Consider the following 19,197-nt stretch of genomic DNA (forward strand, 5'->3'; position numbering starts at 1 on the left):
CTGCAACAATGTAGAGGGAAGTTTCCCCCTCTCCCTCGCTTTATTATACACCCTCACCAGCAGTGGCCCCAGGTCCGCACCAAACTTTTTCTAAAATTCTACCGGAAACCCATCTGGCCCCAGGGCCTTGTGTGCCTGCATCGTCCCCACACCATCCATCACCTCCCTCAGCCCAATTGGGGCCTCCAGTCCCTGAACCAACCCCTCCTCCATTGTGGGGAAACTCTAATCCATCCAGGAACCACCACATCCCCTCCTCCCTAGCCAGGGGCTCCAACTCGTAGCACTTCCTACAAAAGGCCTCAAACACCCCATTCACCTCCTCTGGGTCCATCACCACCTTACCCTTATCATCCCTAACTCTACCAATCTCCCTCCCCGCCTCCTGTTTTCTCAACTGATCAGCCAACATCTACTCGCCTTTTCCCCATACTCATGCACTGCCCCTCTGGCGTGCTGCAACTTCCCCGTAGAAACTAGTCCAAACGTCATCTGGAGCCTCTGCCTTTCCAACAACCCTGCCTCCGGCGTCTCGGAATATCTCCTGTCCTCCCTCAAAATCTCATCCACTAGCCTTGCCCTCTTCTCCTGCTCTGTTTTCTCCCTATGTGCCCAAATTGATACAAACTCCCTTCTGCCTACAGTGCCTCCTACCGCGTGGCGGCTGTGACCTCCCCCGTATTGTTCAGCTCCACGTAGTCCCGAATGGCAGGCCTCACCCACTCACACCCTCTCATCTGCCAGCACCCCCACATCCAACCTCCACTGTGGCCCCTTCCCCCAAACCACCTGCAAATCCACCCAATGTGGCGCATGGTTGGAAACCACAATCGCTGAATACGCCGAGTAGGCCATACCTGCCAGCAACGCCTTGTCCAACACAACAAAAATCAATCCGGGAGTATACCCGGTACACATGGGAGAAGTATGAAAACTCCTTCACCCTCGGCCTCCCAAACCTCCACGGGCCCATCCCCCTTATACCTGCAGAAGCTTTTACTATCTGTTTTTATATTTCATGCTAGTGTTCTCTGGTGGTTTCTAAAATTTTCCCAATCTTTGGCCCAACACTAAGCTTTGCAGCACTATACATGTATTCTTTCAATTTGATATAACTTTAACTTCCTTAGTTAGACATGGATGGTGCATTCTTCTCGTAGAGTTTTTTTTCTCTCAAAGGTTCTTATCTTGGTTGAGGCATAAAATAACCATTACACTGCAGAAATTATTGCAGAGGGAGTAACCTACTGGACCTCACCGATCTACCTGTCGCATTGAGTGATCACCGCACAGTGCTGGTGGAGTCTAAGTCCTGTCTTCATTTGGAGGACAGGGTCCATTGTGTTGGGTGGCAAGAGCACAATGCTAAATGGGCTAAAAACAGAACAGGCCTAGCAGCCCAAACTACTCATCCCTAAATCACTGTGGGCCTTTAATTGTATTCCATAACAACAATATACTGCCAATCCAGTCTTGTTGCTGGGTCAAAATCCTAGGACACATTATCCAACAGCACTCTTGGTGTGGTTACACCACACAGACTGCAGCAGTTTAAGAGGTGGCTCACCATCTCAATTGCAAAATGGGTAATATCTGGACCTGGCAGACATCCCATGAACAAATATTTTAAAATTCCAACGTACATTCAGAAGGGATTTTGACTAGATGCTCAGAATTCGCAGCGTATGGGGCTGAACATTGTGCAGTCATCGCAAACATCCCCAATTCTGACCTTATGATGGAAGGAAGGTTATTGATGAAGCAGCTGAAGATGGTTGAGCCTAGGGCACCCCAAGGCACTCCTGCAGCTGAGATGATTGACCTCCAACCACAACCATCTTCCTTTGACTCCAACCAGTGGAGAATTTCCTCCCACCCCCAATTCTCATTGACTCCAATTTAGCTAGGGCTCCTTGATGCCATACTCAGATAAATGCTGCCTTGATGTAAGAAGGACTGCCCTTGAACTCACCTCCGACATTCAGCTCTTTTGTCCACGTTGAGCCAAGTTTGTAATGAGGTCAGGAGCTGGATGGCCCTGGCGGAACCCAAACTGAGATTCTGTGAGCAGGTTATTGCTAAGTGCCACTTGATAGCACTGCTAACGACTCCTTCCATCACTTTGTTGATGATGGAGAGTAGACTGATAGGGCAGTAATTGGCTGGGTTGGATTTGTCCGGTTTCTTGTGTACAAGACACACCTGGGCAATTTTTCACATTGCTGGCTATATGCCGGTGTTGTAGCTGTATTGGAACAGCTTGGCGCAGGGGCACAGTGGTTAGCACTGCTACCTCACAGCTCCAGCCTCAGGTGACTGTCTGTGTGGAGTTTGCACTTTCTCCCCTCGTCTGCGTGGGTTTCCTCCGGGTGCTCCGGTTTCCTCCCACAGTCCAAAGATGTGCAGGTTAGGTGGATTGGCTATGCTAAATTGCCCCTTAGTGAACAAAAGATTAGGTGCAGTTACTGGGATAGGGTGGAGGTGTGGGCTTAAGTAGAGTGCTCTTTCCAAGGGCGGGGTGAATGGCCTCCTTCTGCACTGTAAATTCTATGATTCTATGGCAAGGGGTCTGGCACGTTCTGGAGCACGTCTTCAGTCCTTTTGCGGGAATATTGTCAGGACCCATAGCCTTTGCAGTTTTCTGTGCCTTCAGCCATTTCTTGATATCAAGGGGTGAATCGTATTGGCTGAAGACTAACATCTGTGGTGCTGGGGACCTCCGGAGGAGACTGAGATAGATTATCCACTCGGCCCTTCTGGCTGATGATTGTTGCGAGTACCTCAGCCTTGTCTTTTGTACATATGTGCTGGGCTCCTCCGTCATTAAGTACGGATATTTGTGGAGCCTCTGCCTCCAGTGAGTTGTTTAATTGTCCACCACCAGTCACGGTTAAATGTGGCAGGACTGCAGAGCTTAGATCTGATGCGTTCATTGTGGATTGCTTAGCTCGATGTCTATTACTTGCTGCTTATGTGTTTGGCACACAAGTAGTCCCATGTTGTAGCTTCACCAGGTTGACACCTCAATTTTAGGTATGCCTGATCTCCTGTACTCTTCAGTGAACCAGGATTGATCCCCTGGCTTGGTGGTAATGTTAGAGTGGGGGATATACCAGGGCACAAGGTTGCAGATTGTGGTTGAGTATAGTTCTGCTGATGGCCCACAGCACCTCATGGATGCCTAGTCTCGAGTTGCTAGATCTGCTCGAAGTCTATCCAATTTTGCACAGTGTACTATGGAGGGTATCCTCAATGTGAAGTACTTGATTTAGGATCCTGTCCCTCAAACTTTGATATTGATTCTGCAGCATACAGAAGGAAGCCATATGGTCCATTAGGTCCCTGCCAATATAGCTGTTCATTCCACTGCTCTAACTCTCCCCATGGGTGTCCATATTTTTCTGAGATAAAGTGAGAAGATCCAGAACACGACCACAAATGAGACCGTCACCAATAAATTCTGTGGTAACCTGGCATGACCTAGTCTTAGGTCCGATTAAATTGGATATCTTAAAGAATTGGACACTTCAAATCAAACTGCTGTCAAACCTCAGGCCGGCTGATGGGAATTCAACCCACAGACAAACTGCCAGAACATGTCTGGACTTGCCCTGTCAATCATGCATCAGGAGATCATCAATTCTATAGATATGCACTTAATTGTTTTGGGTTGCCCATAGAGCCAGACTTTCCAGCGCCCAGAATTCCCACCATTACTTTTTACGTGCAAACACCACCACTGGGGATGGACACCTGGGGGTGGGCCCCGGTATCCTGTCAAGTGGTCCCCATTCTAATCCATGGGGTGTTGGGACCCCCTCCCGAGGTCTCGTTGGCGGAAGGTCAGAGAAGTTTTTGGAAAGGCATTAAGTGAGGGGAATAAAGGGTCGACACGTAAGACACACCCCAGTGAAGATTCAACGTGGAAGGTGACCTTGGCCACCCAAAATTACTATTAAGCTATTTTGCTGGTAGGGACAGCTGGTTTTCAAACAGTCGTGCCAGATTGGCTTCAGCAGTCACAGGATGTGGAATTTTACGCTCGTTGAAGAGACCGGAGGGGTCACTCTCAATCTTGCTTTTTGACTTGAACAGTTTTTTATTGAAGAGCCTCGTCAGCTTCTCTTCGATAACCAGGTTTCTCTGGTCTTGGTGCTGTTTTTGTCTACATTCATAGTTGATATTGACTAGAGAAGGAAGGAAGCTACCAGCGAGACCCACCTTCGCAACGGCGGACCCGAGATACTCAGAGAATCGGACCCATAGCTCAACTGAAGTCATCTTTATGGATAGTATAACGAATCCTGGGAATCCTTAGTATATGGTTTGGGTTAATTTAAGGGTTAATATTGTTGTTGTGGAATAAAACTGGTTTGACTTTATACTTGTGTTGTCCTTTGTTCTCGCTAATAAAGACATCTGGGTAAACATTTGATTAAAATACTGGTCAAAGTAGCTAAGATTTTACATTTACAACAATTCAATACGAAATTCAGGAGAAACTTCATTACTCAGTGGCTAGAATGTGGAATTTGCTACCAAATAGAGTTGAGGCAAATGGTACAGATACAGTAAAGGGAAACTAGGTAAACACGTGGCGAAGGGAGGGGAGGAAGTAGTAGAAGGATATGCTGATAAGAGTTAGCTAACAAACAGTTATCTCATGTGGAGCATGAACCAGTTGTGCCAAATGTCTTGTTATGTAGGTATTTATCCCATTCACTGTTAAATATGGTGATCACATCAAGAACAAACAAAGAACAAAGAAATGTACAGCACAGGAACAGGCCCTTCGGCCCTCCAAGCCCGTGCCGACCATACTGCCCGACTAAACTACAATCTTCTACACTTCCTGGGTCCGTATCCTTCTATTCCCATCCTATTCATATATTTGTCAAGATGCCCCTTAAATGTCCCTATCGTCCCTGCTTCCACTACCTCCTCCGGTAGTGAGTTCCAGGCACCCACTACCCTCTGCGTAAAAAACTTGCCTCGTACATCTACTCTAAACCTTGCCCCTCTCACCTTAAACCTATGCCCCCTAGTAATTGACCCCTCTACCCTGGGGAAAAGCCTCTGACTATCCACTCTGTCTATGCCCCTCATAATTTTGTATACCTCTATCAGGTCGCCCCTCAACCTCCTTCGTTCCAGTGAGAACAAACCGAGTTTATTCAATCGCTCCTCATAGCTTATGCCCTCCATACCAGGCAACATTCTGGTAAATCTCTTCTGCACCCTCTCTAAAGCCTCCACATCCTTCTGGTAGTGTGGCGACCAGAATTGAACACTATACTCCAAGTGTGGCCTAACTAAGGTTCTATACAGCTGCAACATGACTTGCCAATTCTTATACTCAATGCCCCGGCCAATGAAGGCAAGCATGCCGTATGCCTTCTTGACTACCTTCTCCACCTGTGTTGCCCCTTTCAATGACCTGTGGATCAATTTCAGTAATTGGGAGTAGAATCATAGGATTTTCTAGAGAGAAAGACAAAGAACAGAAAAAAATTGATAGAAACAAAATAAGTCTGAGAAAAAAATTCTACATCAACATCATACACAACCAGTTAGAAAATCTGTCCCTGGGTAACTTGCAGGATAGCATTTAACCAAAACGTTAACTCATTTTACAAGGAATTTCCAGGCACTATTTTTCTGTCTCATAAGCAGCAATTGGGTACATCTCACACCAGCTCAGGCCACTGCCTCCAGTTTTACTCAAGTCTTGATTCACTTCTTTAGAGCATTTCTTTCAGTTCAGCAAGCCACTTTGTTATAGGTGACTTCACAGCTAAACAGGTACTTTGAGGGTTCTGATAAAAGGTTATTAACCTGAAACATGAACTCTGTTTTGCCCTCCACAGATGCTACCAGACCTGTTGAGCATTCTAGCATTTAACGATCAGGAGTAAGAACCCTGACTGTTTTATCCTTTCACTGCCTTGGGATGTTGAGCCCAATTTGGTACTTCTACTATTGTCTGTTCTCATTGGAGACGGTAAGGCGAAGGAGAAATTTGCTAGAGGTGTTCAAAATCATGAGGGGCCTGGGTAGAAAGGGAAAAACTGTTTCCACTCGTATATGGATCGAGACTGAGGGGGCACAGATTTAAGGGAATTTGCAAAATAGCAAATTGATGTGAGAAAAAAAAACTTGTTTACACAGCGAGTGGTTCAGGTCTGAAATGCATTGCCTGGAAATGTGATGGAGGCAGTTTCGATCAGGTCATTCAAGAGAGCTTTAGATGATTACTTAAATAGAAACAACATGCAGGGTATGGGCAAAAAGACAGGAGAATGGCACTATGTCATAATGCTCATTTGGAGAGCTGATGCAGACACGATCGACCAAATGGCTTCCTTCTGCACCGCAACACTTCTGTGATTAGATGAGGTCAGCTGGTTCAACAGAGATATGGGATGGGAACACATTTCTATTAAATTGCAGTTACCCGAGTCACATGGTGTGAGATCCTTGCAAAACATTCCTGACTTTGCCTTGAGAATTTGATGGCGACCACCATGCAGGAGATGCAAACAGCCAAGTAAATGAGGAACAAAATAAGGAAATCCATCTGTGCCTAAAAATATAACTCAGTATCAAGGCCAGGACCTTTGCAGCTGTTGAAGTCAGCACCTGAGAGACAGAAGAAACCACATCAAAATAGTTGAGTTTAATACTGTATTTTACTAGTATCTTTAAATGTTGGGGCTGAAGGTTCACAAATTATATATTGTATTACAATCAGAATCTGAGCCAAGAAAGAGAATAAGTCAGGAATAGCTGAGAGGGGAACCAATGCAACAATTGTCACTTGAAGTTGTCTTATCACTCCAGCATTATGTTTATTGAGATTTTACATTTTATAAAATAACAACAAAGTTACAAAATAATACAACACGAAGTAAGGGAAGGAAAATAGAAATGGCTCAACCCACATGAACACAGAATGGAACAGGAGAACAATATAGGTATCTTTATTGTCACAAGTAGGCTTACATTAACACTGCAATGAAGTTACTGTGAAAATCCCCTCGTCGCCACATTCCGGTGCCTGTTTGGGTACACGGAGGGAGAATTCAGAATGTCCAAATTACCTAACAGCACGTTTTTCGGGAGGGAGAAACAGGAGAAAATCATGAAGCATGACAAAATGGCGTACATTATCTCGCACCGCACAGCCCCGCAATCATCATGGAAGGTCAGGATAAACTTCTCACACCATGATCGAAAGCGCACCAATATATATCCCCCTCAATTCCAGCAGCGCCAATGGCACCAATGACCAACATAGCCTTCTCTTTCCGGATTCCAGATCACCTGCACCAATGTAGGAGCCAGGAACAGATTTATCATACCCATCCTTAAATAAAAGAAAACGCACAGAAACCCCAGGTCCAAAAGGGAGTTGTATACATATTACATAATGCAAGAAAACCCCAAACCCAGGGAAGAACCACAATTACAACAAAAGGAAAGGAAGAGGAGTGGCAACAGTAACATTCAGATTATAGTCAAGCTTACAGGCCCTCCCAAGGTAGAAAAGAAGGGAAGAGCGAGAAAAATAACAAGACCATGCTATCCCACCACTGAAAAAGAGAACAAGCCACTCAATCAACTAAAGGGCAACCCACCCCCAAGGGGAACCACAGGATATCCACCAAGGCACAGAACGTGACACATCCCCAGGCCCTTGTGCACCAGAGGGACCAGGAACCTACTCCCCACACCCTCAAGAGAGGCATCCCGAGCACCCAGGGACAACAGGATAATAGCCTGGCCTAGCCCAGCACCAACCAACATAAAATAAATATACTCCCAGGGCCTCCAGCACAACCGTCGAGCCTGTACCTTTCCAACCCCATCCAGGGCAATGCATCACAAGAGGATGCTTATTCTAGCCCAGCACAGAAGGTGCTGAGAAGAAGAGGAATCATAAAGACACCAATAATTAGGTGCCCTGGGAGGGAAGGCTGAATCCCTCCTCCCCGGTACAAACACAGAAGTCACCCCCAAACCATTGAGTCAGATCTGGTTAAAATAAAACAACACAATGTTCACCCAAATGAAAAGAAAAGTGAGCATCCAAAGAGGGGACACCCAGGCTAGCTCAAAGCAATCACCATCACAAAAAGGATATGCCCCCCGAGCAACCTCCCTCCCAAACAGCCCGACCACCATAATAACCCAGAGAAGGAACATGAAGAGAGATCCAAACAAAGGGAAGGAAAAAACTCAACTTCAAGAAGGAGACAGAAGGAACCCAGTCCTCCCAAGATGAAGACCGGGATTATTAATTTAAAGAATGTACAAATCCAAAAGGGAAACCCGAAATGGATAAGCTGTAACTTGGGGGTGGCACTATCCTCAATCTCAGTGAAGACCGAACTAACCCTACCAACCATATCCATCCACCCTTCACCCCGCCTCAGCTCCAATCGATTTCTTCATATATGAGACAGGGGTGACAATGATCACTCACCTCCCCCAACCACAAGATTATAAAAAAAATTACCAAAAGGAGTAAAACTGTGCACAAATCACACTTCCCATAATTGACAATCTTACTAATACAGGATAATAATATTCAATGACACAGGCCATCACGCTCACATTGCGCACTCCCCTACAGGAGAAGGAGACATCGATAAAAATATCAACATGATTAACAAGGAGTAACAACCAGGATTCTCAAAGAACCGTAGGGTAGATTGCAGGATCAGGATGTCTTCCATGTCGCACAAGGCAAAGGATAAGGCAGGATCAACGAGAACTCTCCTGGGTTCCATCAATTGAAGCACAAAACATCATTCCCACCATGCCATCTCACCGATGCCCAGGCAGTCCATAGCCGAGGCCCCAGCCAGCGGAATGATTCGACCTGCTTGGACACCTTCAACAGGTATCAAGAGTAGGACGATACAGGATCATTGATCGGTGGGCCCATTGACCCCTGGTCTCACAGACAAGATATGGTGTGCTCCCAGGCTCCAAAATCAAAATTACCAAAGTCATAGCAGTCAATTCTCAAACTCAGTTGGGAACACATGCCCATCTCTAGCCAGGGACCGGGCTCAAGGGGACATCCCACCTGGCTTTCATCGCCTGAGCCCGTCAGGATAACCGACACACGGAATTCCAGTGGCGGCCATGGAGTGAGTGGTTGCACATTTGGTGGCTCCTGCTCGAGGTGGACCTTTTTGGCCCTTCCCTACCCGAATTGCGTGGTGTTGGATGGCAAAAGGTGCATGAGCACTGAGAAAATGTAAAACTCCTCTGGTGGGACTGGTTTATGGCTCATCGGACGAGAGGTACAACGAGAAAGAGACAGCAGTTTGAGCAAGAGTTTATTTGTGGTGCGACACAGGAGAATTTAGCGGAGAGTAGGGGGACAGTGCTGCCCACCCAGTGGTCTATGGAGCAGCTGGTAGAATTCCTCAACAGCAAGTTCCAGCAGCAGAGAAAGGAGGTCTTGGAGGACCTGGTGGTGGGGCTGCTTAGGGCGGCGATCAAGCACGTGGAGCGGAGGCAGGAGACACGGGGCCTGGCTATCCAAAAGATGTAGGAGTCGGTTGGGGGGCATGAGGATCCGTTGACCTCGCTGGAGCGGCGGTGGTGAAGAGCAGTCAGAAAAAGTCGAGGGAGGATCTGGAGGATCTGGAGAACCTCTTCAGGAGGCAAAACCTTCGCATCGTGGGGATGTCTGAAGGCATTGAAGGTGCGGGGGCTGCCAAGTCCGTGGTGAGCATGCTGGAAAAGCTGATAGCGGACGAGGTAGATCGAGTGCACAGGAAGCCAAGGAGGAGGCTGCATCATTTCCTTGGTATGGAGAAGATCTTGAGGTGAGCGAGGCAGACCAAGAAGTGCACTGGGAGGTGAGCGAGCTGCAGATATATCAGGATCTGGGAGCAGAGTTGGCCAAGCAGAGGGCCGGTACAACCGGATCAAGGCTGCTCTCTACAAGGGGGTGAAGTTTGGGGTTCTGTATCCTGCTCGTTTGTGGGTTACGCAACGAGTTTTATTTTGACTTGCCGGAGGAGGCAAAGGATTTTATGAGAGACTGTGGACAGGGAAGAGTATGAGGACATTGAATTTTGGAGTGGTGCTTTGTATAAAATGAGGGCACGCAAGTGTTTGGATTGGCAAGGGTCACGACAGGGGGAGGGGGGGCAGTGAGCCTTATTTTCCCTTGTATGTTTATTGTTTGGAGGGATGTCGGCTGAGGGGCAGATTGGGGATAAGGGGTAGTGAGAGGCCCCAGGTGGGGCCACCATGTTAGCTGGTTGGGCTAGTTAATGGGAGTGAAATGAGGGGTTGCCAGGTGGAGGGAGTGGGGGATGGGTTGGGCTTTTATTTTGTTATGAGAAGGGGGATGTGGGGAGGTGGAATGCTGACATGGGTATGGTTGGTGTGGTGCAGTTGGTTAAGGAGGATGTCAGCGGACATCTTGGTGGAGGAGGGGGTATATTTGGAAAGGTGTGAGACGCAGACGGCTGGGGGGAGGGCCTGGCTAAACAAGGGGTATGGTTGGTCGGCAGGGAAAGGGAGCCCCCTCGACCAGGCTGGTTACTTGGAACGTATGGGGGTTGAATGGACCGGTTAAACGGTTGCGTGTTTTCGCACACTTGAGGAGTTTGAAAGCGGGCTTTGTGTTCCTCAGGAGACGCACCTGAAGCTGGGAGATCAGACAAAGCTGAGGAAGGGATTGGTGGGACAGGTGTTCCACTCGGTTTTGGACATGAAGATGAGGGGGATGGCATTACTGGTCAACAAGAAAGTGGCCTTCAAAGTTAGTAATATTGTAGCCAACCCAGGGGGGGGGGGGGGAATACGTGATGGTTAGTGGGAAGCTAGAGGGGACGCCTGTGGTCCTGGTGAAAGTTTTTTTTTGTACTTCTCGCATATACATCGGGTGTACTCCTGGTTTGATTTTTTTCCGTGTTGGACAAGGTGCTGTTGCGGGGGTAGCCAATTCGGAGTGTTCAGGGATCGTGGTCTTCGACGCATTAGATGGATTTGCGGGTAGTTCAGGGGGAGGCCCAGCGGCCGCCGTGGAGGTTGGATGTGAGCTTTTTGGCGGATGAGGGGGTGTGCGGGAGGGTGAGGACAGCCATCCGATGGTATGTGAAGCGGAATGACACAGGGGAGGTCACAGTCTCCACACTGTGGGAGACACCCAAGGCAGCTGTCGGGAATATTTACCTTGATTCGGGCGCATAGGGAAAGAGTGGAAGGACAGGAGAGAGCAAGGCGGGGACTTCCGGTGGCGGGTGGCATGTAGGTGGAAGTCGCACGTTGGGTGTCTCCTGCTTGAGACTCTGGTTTTTGGAGTTTAATGCCAGGGGCTGTTTTCAGATAAGCTGGTGCAGCAAGACACAAAGAAGGTGGGGAATGTCAAAGACCAGAAAAAAACTGCTGGAAAGAAGGGGGCAAGTGAAAGCTCGTCGTCGAGTGAACGGGTCAGTTCAGTAGCAGAAAAGATGGCGGAGGCTGGGCCACTGGGTGGGGCCTCACCCTTCACAGTAAAGACTTTGACCGAGGTGATAGCTGGAGAGTTTGAGAGGCAGTTCGCAAAGCACATGAAGGTGATGCACAAGGAGATGATGGCTGCGATGGAGGAGGAGGCAATGGCCCCGGTGAAGGCGATGTATTGAAGACATTAGCCGAGCTATGGGAGCAAGGAGAGAAGTTGAAGGGGGTGGAGGAAGCTCAGTTGCAACATAATGTTCATCTCGATGAGTGAGGAGCTGTGGAGGGTGGTGGGGGACGTGGACAACAGGTCAAGGCGGCAGGATTTGAGAATTGTGGGCTTGCCTAAGGGGGTGGAGGGTCCGAGGCTGACTGAGTATTTTGTGAAGATGTAGCGGAGTCGTTGGGGGAGGGGAAGAACCCTCCTGGTATGAACTGGACAGGGCTCATCAGTCGCTCAGGCTCAAGCCGAAGGCAAATGAGCCGCCAAGTGCAGTCAAAATTTATTTCCACAAATTCCATATCAAGCAGAAGGTCCTCGAGTCGGCAAAACAAAGGCAGTGGGGAGGAGCTGGTATTCGTATATACCAGGACTTAACTGTGGAGCTGGCGAGCGGCCTTTGGTCGGGTGAGGGTGGTGTGAGGTTCGGCGTGGTGTACCGGCGAAGCTGAAGGTGGCCTATAAATGGAGGAACTTCTACTTTGAGTGGGTGGAGACGTTTGTGAAGGCTGAAGGACTGGGGTTAAAATGAGGGATGGGGCTGAGGTTTGGTTCCGGACAGAAGGAAGGGGGGGTGGGGGGGGGGGGGTGAAATGCGATGTACAGCCTTATCTCTTGTTTTAGGATATTTATTTGCTTTGTATTTGTGGGGGGGGTGGGTTGGGAGTTTGCTTTTTGGGTTGGTTGATAGGGAAGGGTAGTGTACCCTCTACTATGAGCTTCAGTGGTTTCGAGAATATTATGCTTTGGGGTTATGGTGTTTTTTCTGGGGTGCGGTCTTTGCACATTAGTTATGTTTGAGTGTCTTTGTTTTCCAGGGATTGGATTATGGGGGAGGGCGTTGGGAGGCGGAGCCTCCACACTAGCAAGCGAAGGTTGGCTAGTGAACGGGAGTGTGGTGGGTGGAGGACCCGCAGCCATTGGAACCTGGTCGAACAGGTTTCGATGGACCGGAGAGGTGTGAAAGGTGGGGGGGATGGGATCAATACTGGGAGAGGTGTTTTCAAAAAGAAGTAGATGGGGGGATTCTGGGAAGGGGGTGTTCGACGGCAACAAAGGGGCGGGATGGGTCAGGCCCAGTGGGCAGGACTCAGGGTTATGATGACGGCGGATAGGTGGGGCGTGGGGGGTGAGACTCCTGGGCAGAATAGTAACGTGGAACGTGAGGGGGGGGGGGGGGGGGGGGGGGGTCAGTGAAGAGTTTGAGGGTGTTTGCACATTTAAAGAGTCTAAAGGCCGACATGATGATGCTGCAGGAGACCCACCGGAGGGTGAAAGATCAGGTGAGGCTTAGGAAGGGCTGGGTGGACTTCCGGAGTTATGCCGGAGGTGGGATAAGCTCAATTTATGCGGAGCTAAGTCGCACATTCGGCGGCTCCCCCCAAAACGGACTTTTGGGCTCTTTTCAGGGCCCCCAACGGCACTTTTCCGACGTTTCCCGGTGTGGGAAGGAGTTGATAATAGCTCCCCGTCAGTATATGGCTTCTACTAGGAGCGGGGCGACTAAAAAGGTGGTGGTGGACCCGAAGAAGGTGCGAGGGAAGAAGAACAAAATGGCGGTGGGCGGGGTCCAGGCAGCGTGGATGCAGTGGGCGGAGAAGCAGCAGGAGGGTATCCAGCGCTGCTTCAGAGAGATTAAAGCGGACCTGCTAGAGCCGATGAAGGCTTCTATTGATAAGCTGCTGGAGACACAGATGGCCCCGGGGGGGTGGCGATCCGCGAGGCTCGACACTGTGTATTCGGCAATAACCATTTCGGACCACGCCCCGCATTGGGTGGACTTGGGAGTGCCCGTTGTGGCACTTGGAGGTGGGGCTGTTGGCGGACGAGGAGGTGAGCGAGCGGGTCCGAGGAAGTATAGAGAGGTACTTGGAGACCAACGACAACGGGGAGGTCCGAGTGGGGATGGTATGGGAGGCGCTGAGGGCGGTGGTGAGGGGAGAGTTGATCTCCATTAGGGCCCACAAGGAGCGGGGGGAGAGGGAGAGGCTGGTAGGGGAGATGGTGAGGGTAGACAGGAGGTATGCAGAGGTGCCCGAGGAAGGATTGTTGAGGAAGAGGCGCAGCCTCCAGGCCAAATTCGACCTGGTGACCACCAGGAAGGCGGAGGTGCAGTGGAGGAAGGCCCAGGGGGCGATTTAAGAGTATGGGGAAAAGGCAAGCCGGATGCTGGCGCATCAGCTTCGGAAGCGGGACGCAGCTAGGGAGATTGGGGGAGTTAAGGTCAGGGGAGGGAGTGTGGTGCGGAGTGGGGTTGGCATCAATGGGGTCTTCAGGGATTTTTACGAGGAATTGTACCGATCCGAGCCCCCAAAGGATGAATGGGCCACTTCCTGGACCAATTGAGGTTTCCAAAGGTGGAAGAGGATCTGGTGGCGGGATTGGGGGCCCCGATTGGGCTGGAGGAGCTGACCAAAGGGATAGGAAGCATGCAGGCGGGGAAGGCACCGGGGCCGGATGGTTTCCGGTCGAATTCTATAAAAAAATATTTGGACCTGTTGGGCCCGTTGCTAGTCAGGACCTTCAATGAGGCAAAGGGGGGGGGGCTTTGCCCCCGATGATGTCCCGGGCACTGATCTCCTTGATCCTGAAGTGGGACAAGGATCCCCTGCAGTGTGGGTCTTACAGACCAATTTTGTTGCTAAATGTGCATGCCAAGGTGCTGGCGAAGGTCTTAGCCACGAGGATTGTGTGCCGCAGATCATCCATGAAGACCAGACGGGGTTTGTGAAGGGGAGGCAGTTGAATGCGAATGTGCGGAGGCTTTTGAACGTTATCATGGTGCCGGCAAGGGAGGGGGAGGCGGAGATAGTGGTGGCAATGGACGCTGAGAAAGCCTTCGATAGGGTAGAGTGGGGGTACCTGTGGGAGGTGCTGAAGAGGTTCGGGTTTGGGGAGGGGTTTGTCAGGTGGGTTAGGCTGTTGTATGAGGTCCCGATGGCGAGTGTGGCCACAAACAGGAGGAGGTCCGAGTACTTTCGGTTGCACCGAGGGACGAGGCAGGGGTGCCCCTGTCCCCACTGCTCTTCGCACTGGCGATTGAACCCCTGGCTATGGTACTGAGGGAGTCAAGAAACTGGAGGGGATTGGTGCGGGGTGGGGAGGAGCATAGGGTGTCGCTCTATGCGGATGACCTGCTGCTATATGTGGCGGACCCGGTGGGGGGAATGCCGGAGGTAATGAGGATTCTTGGGGAATTCGGGGACTTTTCGGGGTACAAGCTCAACATGGGGAAGAGCGAGCTGTTTGTGGTTCACCTAGGGGACCAGGAGAGGGGGATTGGCGAGCTCCCACTAAAAAGGGCGGAGAGGAGCTACAGGTATTTGGGGGTCCAGGTGGCCAGAAGCTGGCGGGCCCTGCATAGGCTTTATTTTACAAGGCTGGTGGAGCAAATGGAGGAGGAGTTCAAGAGGTGGGATGCGTTGCCGCTGTCCTTGGCGGGTAGGGTGCAGTCAGTCAAAATGATGGTGCTCCCAAGGTTTTTGTTCCTGTTCCAGTGCCTCCCCGTGTTTATCCCGAAGGCTTTTTTCAGGCGATATAACAGGAGTATAATGGGCGCGAGGGACTCCGAGGTTGAGAAGGGTGTTCCTGGAGCGGAGTAGAGATAGGGGGGACTGGCGCTGCCCAACCTCTGTGGGTACTACTGGGCCGCCAATGCGTCGATGGTGCGCAAGTGGGTGATGAGGGGGAGGGGGCTGCATGGAAGAGGCTGGAGATGGCATCTTGTGTGGGTATGAGTCTGGGGGTGCTGGCAACGGCGCCGCTGTCGCTCCCTCCAAGGAGGTATACCACGAGCCCGGTGGTGGCGGCTGCCCTCAAAATCTGGGGGCAGTGGAGGTGGCATGGGGGGGGGGGGGGGGAGTTGGGGCCTCGGCGTGGACCGCAATACGGGGAACCACTGGTTCGCCCCAGAGCGAATAGGTGGAGGGTTTTCGGGGTGGCACAGGGCAGGGATACGAAAGTTGGGGGACCTGTTTGTGGACGGGGAGTTCGCGAGCCTGGGCGAGCTGGAGGAGAAGTACGGGCTTCCCCCGGGAAACACCTTCAGGTACTTACAGGTAAGGGCATTTGCCAGACGGCAGGTGGTGGAATTCCCGAGGCTACTGCCACACACAGTACAGGACAGGGTGCTCTCGGGGGGGCGGGTGGGAGATCTCGGAAACTTACCAGGTGATGCAGGAGGAGGAGGAGCCCTCGGTGGTGGAGGTGAAAGGTAAGTGGGAGGAGGAGTTGGGAGAGGAGATTGAGGAAGGGACGTGGGCAGATGCCCTAGGGAGGCTGAACTCTTCCTCATCGTGCGCGAGGCTCAGCCTCATACAGTTTAAGGTGCTGCACAGGGCACACATGACCTGGGCAAGGATGAGCCGTTTTTTTGGGGGTGAGGACAGGTGTGTTAGGTGCTCAGGGAGCCCAGCAAATCACACCCATATGTTCTGGGCATGCCCAGCGCTGGAGGAATTTTGGAAGGGCGTAGCAAGGACGGTGTCGAGGGTGGTAGGATCCAGGGTCAAACCGGGCTGGGAGCTCGCAATATTTGGGGGTGGCAGAGGAGCCGGGAGTGCAGGAGGCGAAAGAGGCCGGAATTCTGGCCTTTGCGTCCCTGGTAGCCCGGCGAAGGATTCTTCTTCAGTGGAAGGATGCGAGGCCCCCAAGCGTGGAATCCTGGATCAACCATATGGCGGGGTTCATTAAATTGGAGAGGGTGAAATTCGCCTTGAGAGGGTCGGTACAAGGGTTCTTTAGGCAGTGGCAACCGTTCTTAAAGTCCTGGCAGAATGGTAGACATTGGTCAATGGCAGCAGCAATTCAGGGAGGGGGAGGGGTTACTTTACTTTATTTCTGTTATTTACACTGGAGGGTCTGAGAGGGTGTATACACCTGTTGTGTTAAGTCGGGGTGTTAATGTTAATTTATTATTTATGTACAGGGGGGAGTAGGGTAGGGAGGGTTGCTTTTCTAAACCGTGTTTTGTACTTAACCCTGTTGGGTTCCTTTTTCATTTTGTTATTGATATTTTATGAAAACCTTAATAAAAATTATTTTTTCAAAAAAAGGAAGGGCTCGTGAGTCAGGTTTTCCATTCAGGGTTTAATCGCAGGGCTCGGGGGGTTAGCAGTACTGGTGAGCAAGAGGATGCAGTTTCAGATGGAAACGGTAGTGGCGGACCAGGGAAGTAGGTACATTATTGTGACGGGGGCATTAGAGGGGAAATTGGTGGCATTGACAAGCGTATATGGCCCCAACTGGTATGATACAGGGTTTATGAAGAGGATGCTAGGTGCCAGAGAGGACTCGTGGCCCAGTCCGGGGGGGGGGGGGGGGGGCGAAGGCACTGGCAGGGCTCATGAGAGAGATGGGAGAATGGACCGTGGAGGTTCCTGCACCCGAGGGAGTGGGAGTGTTCATTTTTCTCCCCAGTACATAAAGTGTACTCGAGAATACACTTTTTTTATGGTGGAGAATATGTAGGGCATATGATGGCTGGCCAGCTTCAGAAGGAGACGGCGGCGAGCGAGGTAGTTTGGATACGGGATAAGATGCGGAAGCTGGTGGTGGCCCTGGAGCAGATCAATAAAGTTTTTGAAACGTTCTATCAGACATATCTGTCGGAGCCACCGGGAGAAGAGCGAGAGATGAGGGAGTTCCTGGGCGGTTGGAGCGCCCAAGGTTGGGGGAAGAGGGCAGGGTAGGATTGGAGGGGCCGGTGGGGTAGGGTTGGAGGGGCTGGTTGGGAGAGCAGGATGTGAAGGAGGTAATTGGGATTTTGCAGTCAGGGAAGGCGGCGGGACCGGATGGTTTCCAGTGAAATACTGTAAGACATTTAAGGATAGGTTGACGCCGCTGATGGTGGAATGGTTTGAGGATGCGATAGGTATGTGTGTGTGTGGGGGGGGGGGGGGGGGGGGGGGGGGGGGCGCCTGTAGATGCCAATGATATTGGCAAAGATTCTGGCGGCAAGGTTGGAGAGGTGTCTCTTGAAGGTGACAGTAGAGGATCAGTTGAGGTTCGTGAAGGGAAGGCAGCTGTTTTCGAATGTGAGAAGGTTGTTAAATGTTATCATGTCTCTGGCTGAGGGAAAGGCGATGGAGGTGGTGGTGGCACTGGACGCAGAGAAGACGTTTGATCAGGTGCAGTGGGGTTATTTGATGGCGGTATTGGAAAGACTTGGAATCGGGCTGAGGTTCGCAGCTCGAGTATGGCTGTTGTAATAGGAGTCGATGGAGAGTGTTCGTACCAATAATATGAAATCAGGGTACTTTGCTCTGCATCGGGGTACGAGGCAGGGTGTCCTATGTTGTGTGTGTCCCACTATTTGCACTGGCTATAGAGGCTTTGGCCATCGTGCTAAGGAGTTTGGGGTTGTTAAGGGGATAGTGAGGGGGAGGGCTGGAGCATTGGGTATCCTTATATGCGGATAATCTGTTACTGTACATTTCGGAGCCAAGTACATTGGTGGGGAATATAATGATGCTGCTCCAAAGATTTGGGCGTTCTCGGGGTATAAACTGAACCTAGGCTGATCGTTCGTAGGCGGGTCTTGTTAGGGTGGAGGTCAGCTTCTCCGCCTTGTGCCTCGACGTGGTGGGGGGACTTACTGGAGTTTATGACCCTGGAGAATGTGAAGTTTGAGTTGAGGGGGGAGGAGGGGTTCATCAATTCTTGGGGTTTGTTTATTATGCACTTTCAGAGTTGGTTGCCTTTGAATGCTAGGGGTGGTTGTTATTGTTCTATGAGTCTATGTTTTAGGTTTTATTTTGTTGGGGTTGTTCTGTGTTTGTTTTCTTCCTTTGTATGGTGAAATGAAGAAAATATGGCTAATAAAAATATATATTTTAAAAAGGAGCGGGGCAAGGCTGGTGGAAGAGGGTGGATCGGAAGTATTCGATTACACCAGAAGATGGGATACTAAAGGTAAGGCAGAGGCTCCAGATAGAGTTTGGGTTGGAAGTGCAATTGCTAGAGGGCTAGTGTACAAGTATGGGGAAAAAGTGCGTAAGATGAGGAAGCAGGCAGCGATATGGGAGAATGGTAGGGTGAGGGATGAGAGAGACAAGATGGTGTCTGACCCAGGAGTGAATGGAGTGTTTGAGGCCTTCTACAGAAGGTTGTATGAGTCAGAGACCCCGTCTGACGAGGAAGGCATGAGGCAATTCTTAGACGAGCTGGAGTTCCCAAGGGTGGAGGAAAAAAGTGCAGGGGTTGGGGGCCCTGATTGGGCTGAGGGAGGTGATGGACTGAGTAGGCTCGATGCAGGCAGGAAAGGCCCTGGGACCGGATGGGTTCCCAGCCGTGTTTTACAATAAGTTTGGTGCAAGCTCGGGTCCCTGCTAGTGGGAATGTATAATGAGGAAAGGGGGAGCTCACACCCACATTATTGCAGGCATCCATTTCACTGATCTTGAAGACAGATACGGACCTGGAGCCGTGCGAGTCAGTGAGCTGGCAGTGATACATTGAGCAGGTGGCCACCTCGAGTGGTGTATAATTCTAAAACTCTGCTAAGC

At 50.6% G+C, this 19,197-nt stretch overlaps 1 protein-coding gene across 4 annotated transcripts in view; it reads right to left on the reverse strand.

Moving 5' to 3' along the window:
* Positions 1 to 19,197, reverse strand: part of zdhhc4 (zDHHC palmitoyltransferase 4) — a 98,056-nt gene that overhangs the window by 26,898 nt on the left and 51,961 nt on the right. For 2 of the 4 annotated variants that reach the window (XM_072481105.1, XM_072481104.1), the window contains exon 2: positions 6,455 to 6,639. In XM_072481105.1, the coding sequence (XP_072337206.1) occupies positions 6,455 to 6,577 (123 nt within the window). In that variant the 5' untranslated portion in view covers positions 6,578 to 6,639. Of the gene's footprint in view, positions 1 to 6,454; positions 6,640 to 7,002; positions 7,558 to 19,197 lie in introns of those variants that run through there. The other 2 variants (XM_072481102.1, XM_072481103.1) reach the window with 2 other exon arrangements.

Source organism: Scyliorhinus torazame, chromosome 17 (assembly GCF_047496885.1).
Source record: "Scyliorhinus torazame isolate Kashiwa2021f chromosome 17, sScyTor2.1, whole genome shotgun sequence".
Lineage (NCBI taxonomy): Eukaryota > Metazoa > Chordata > Chondrichthyes > Carcharhiniformes > Scyliorhinidae > Scyliorhinus > Scyliorhinus torazame.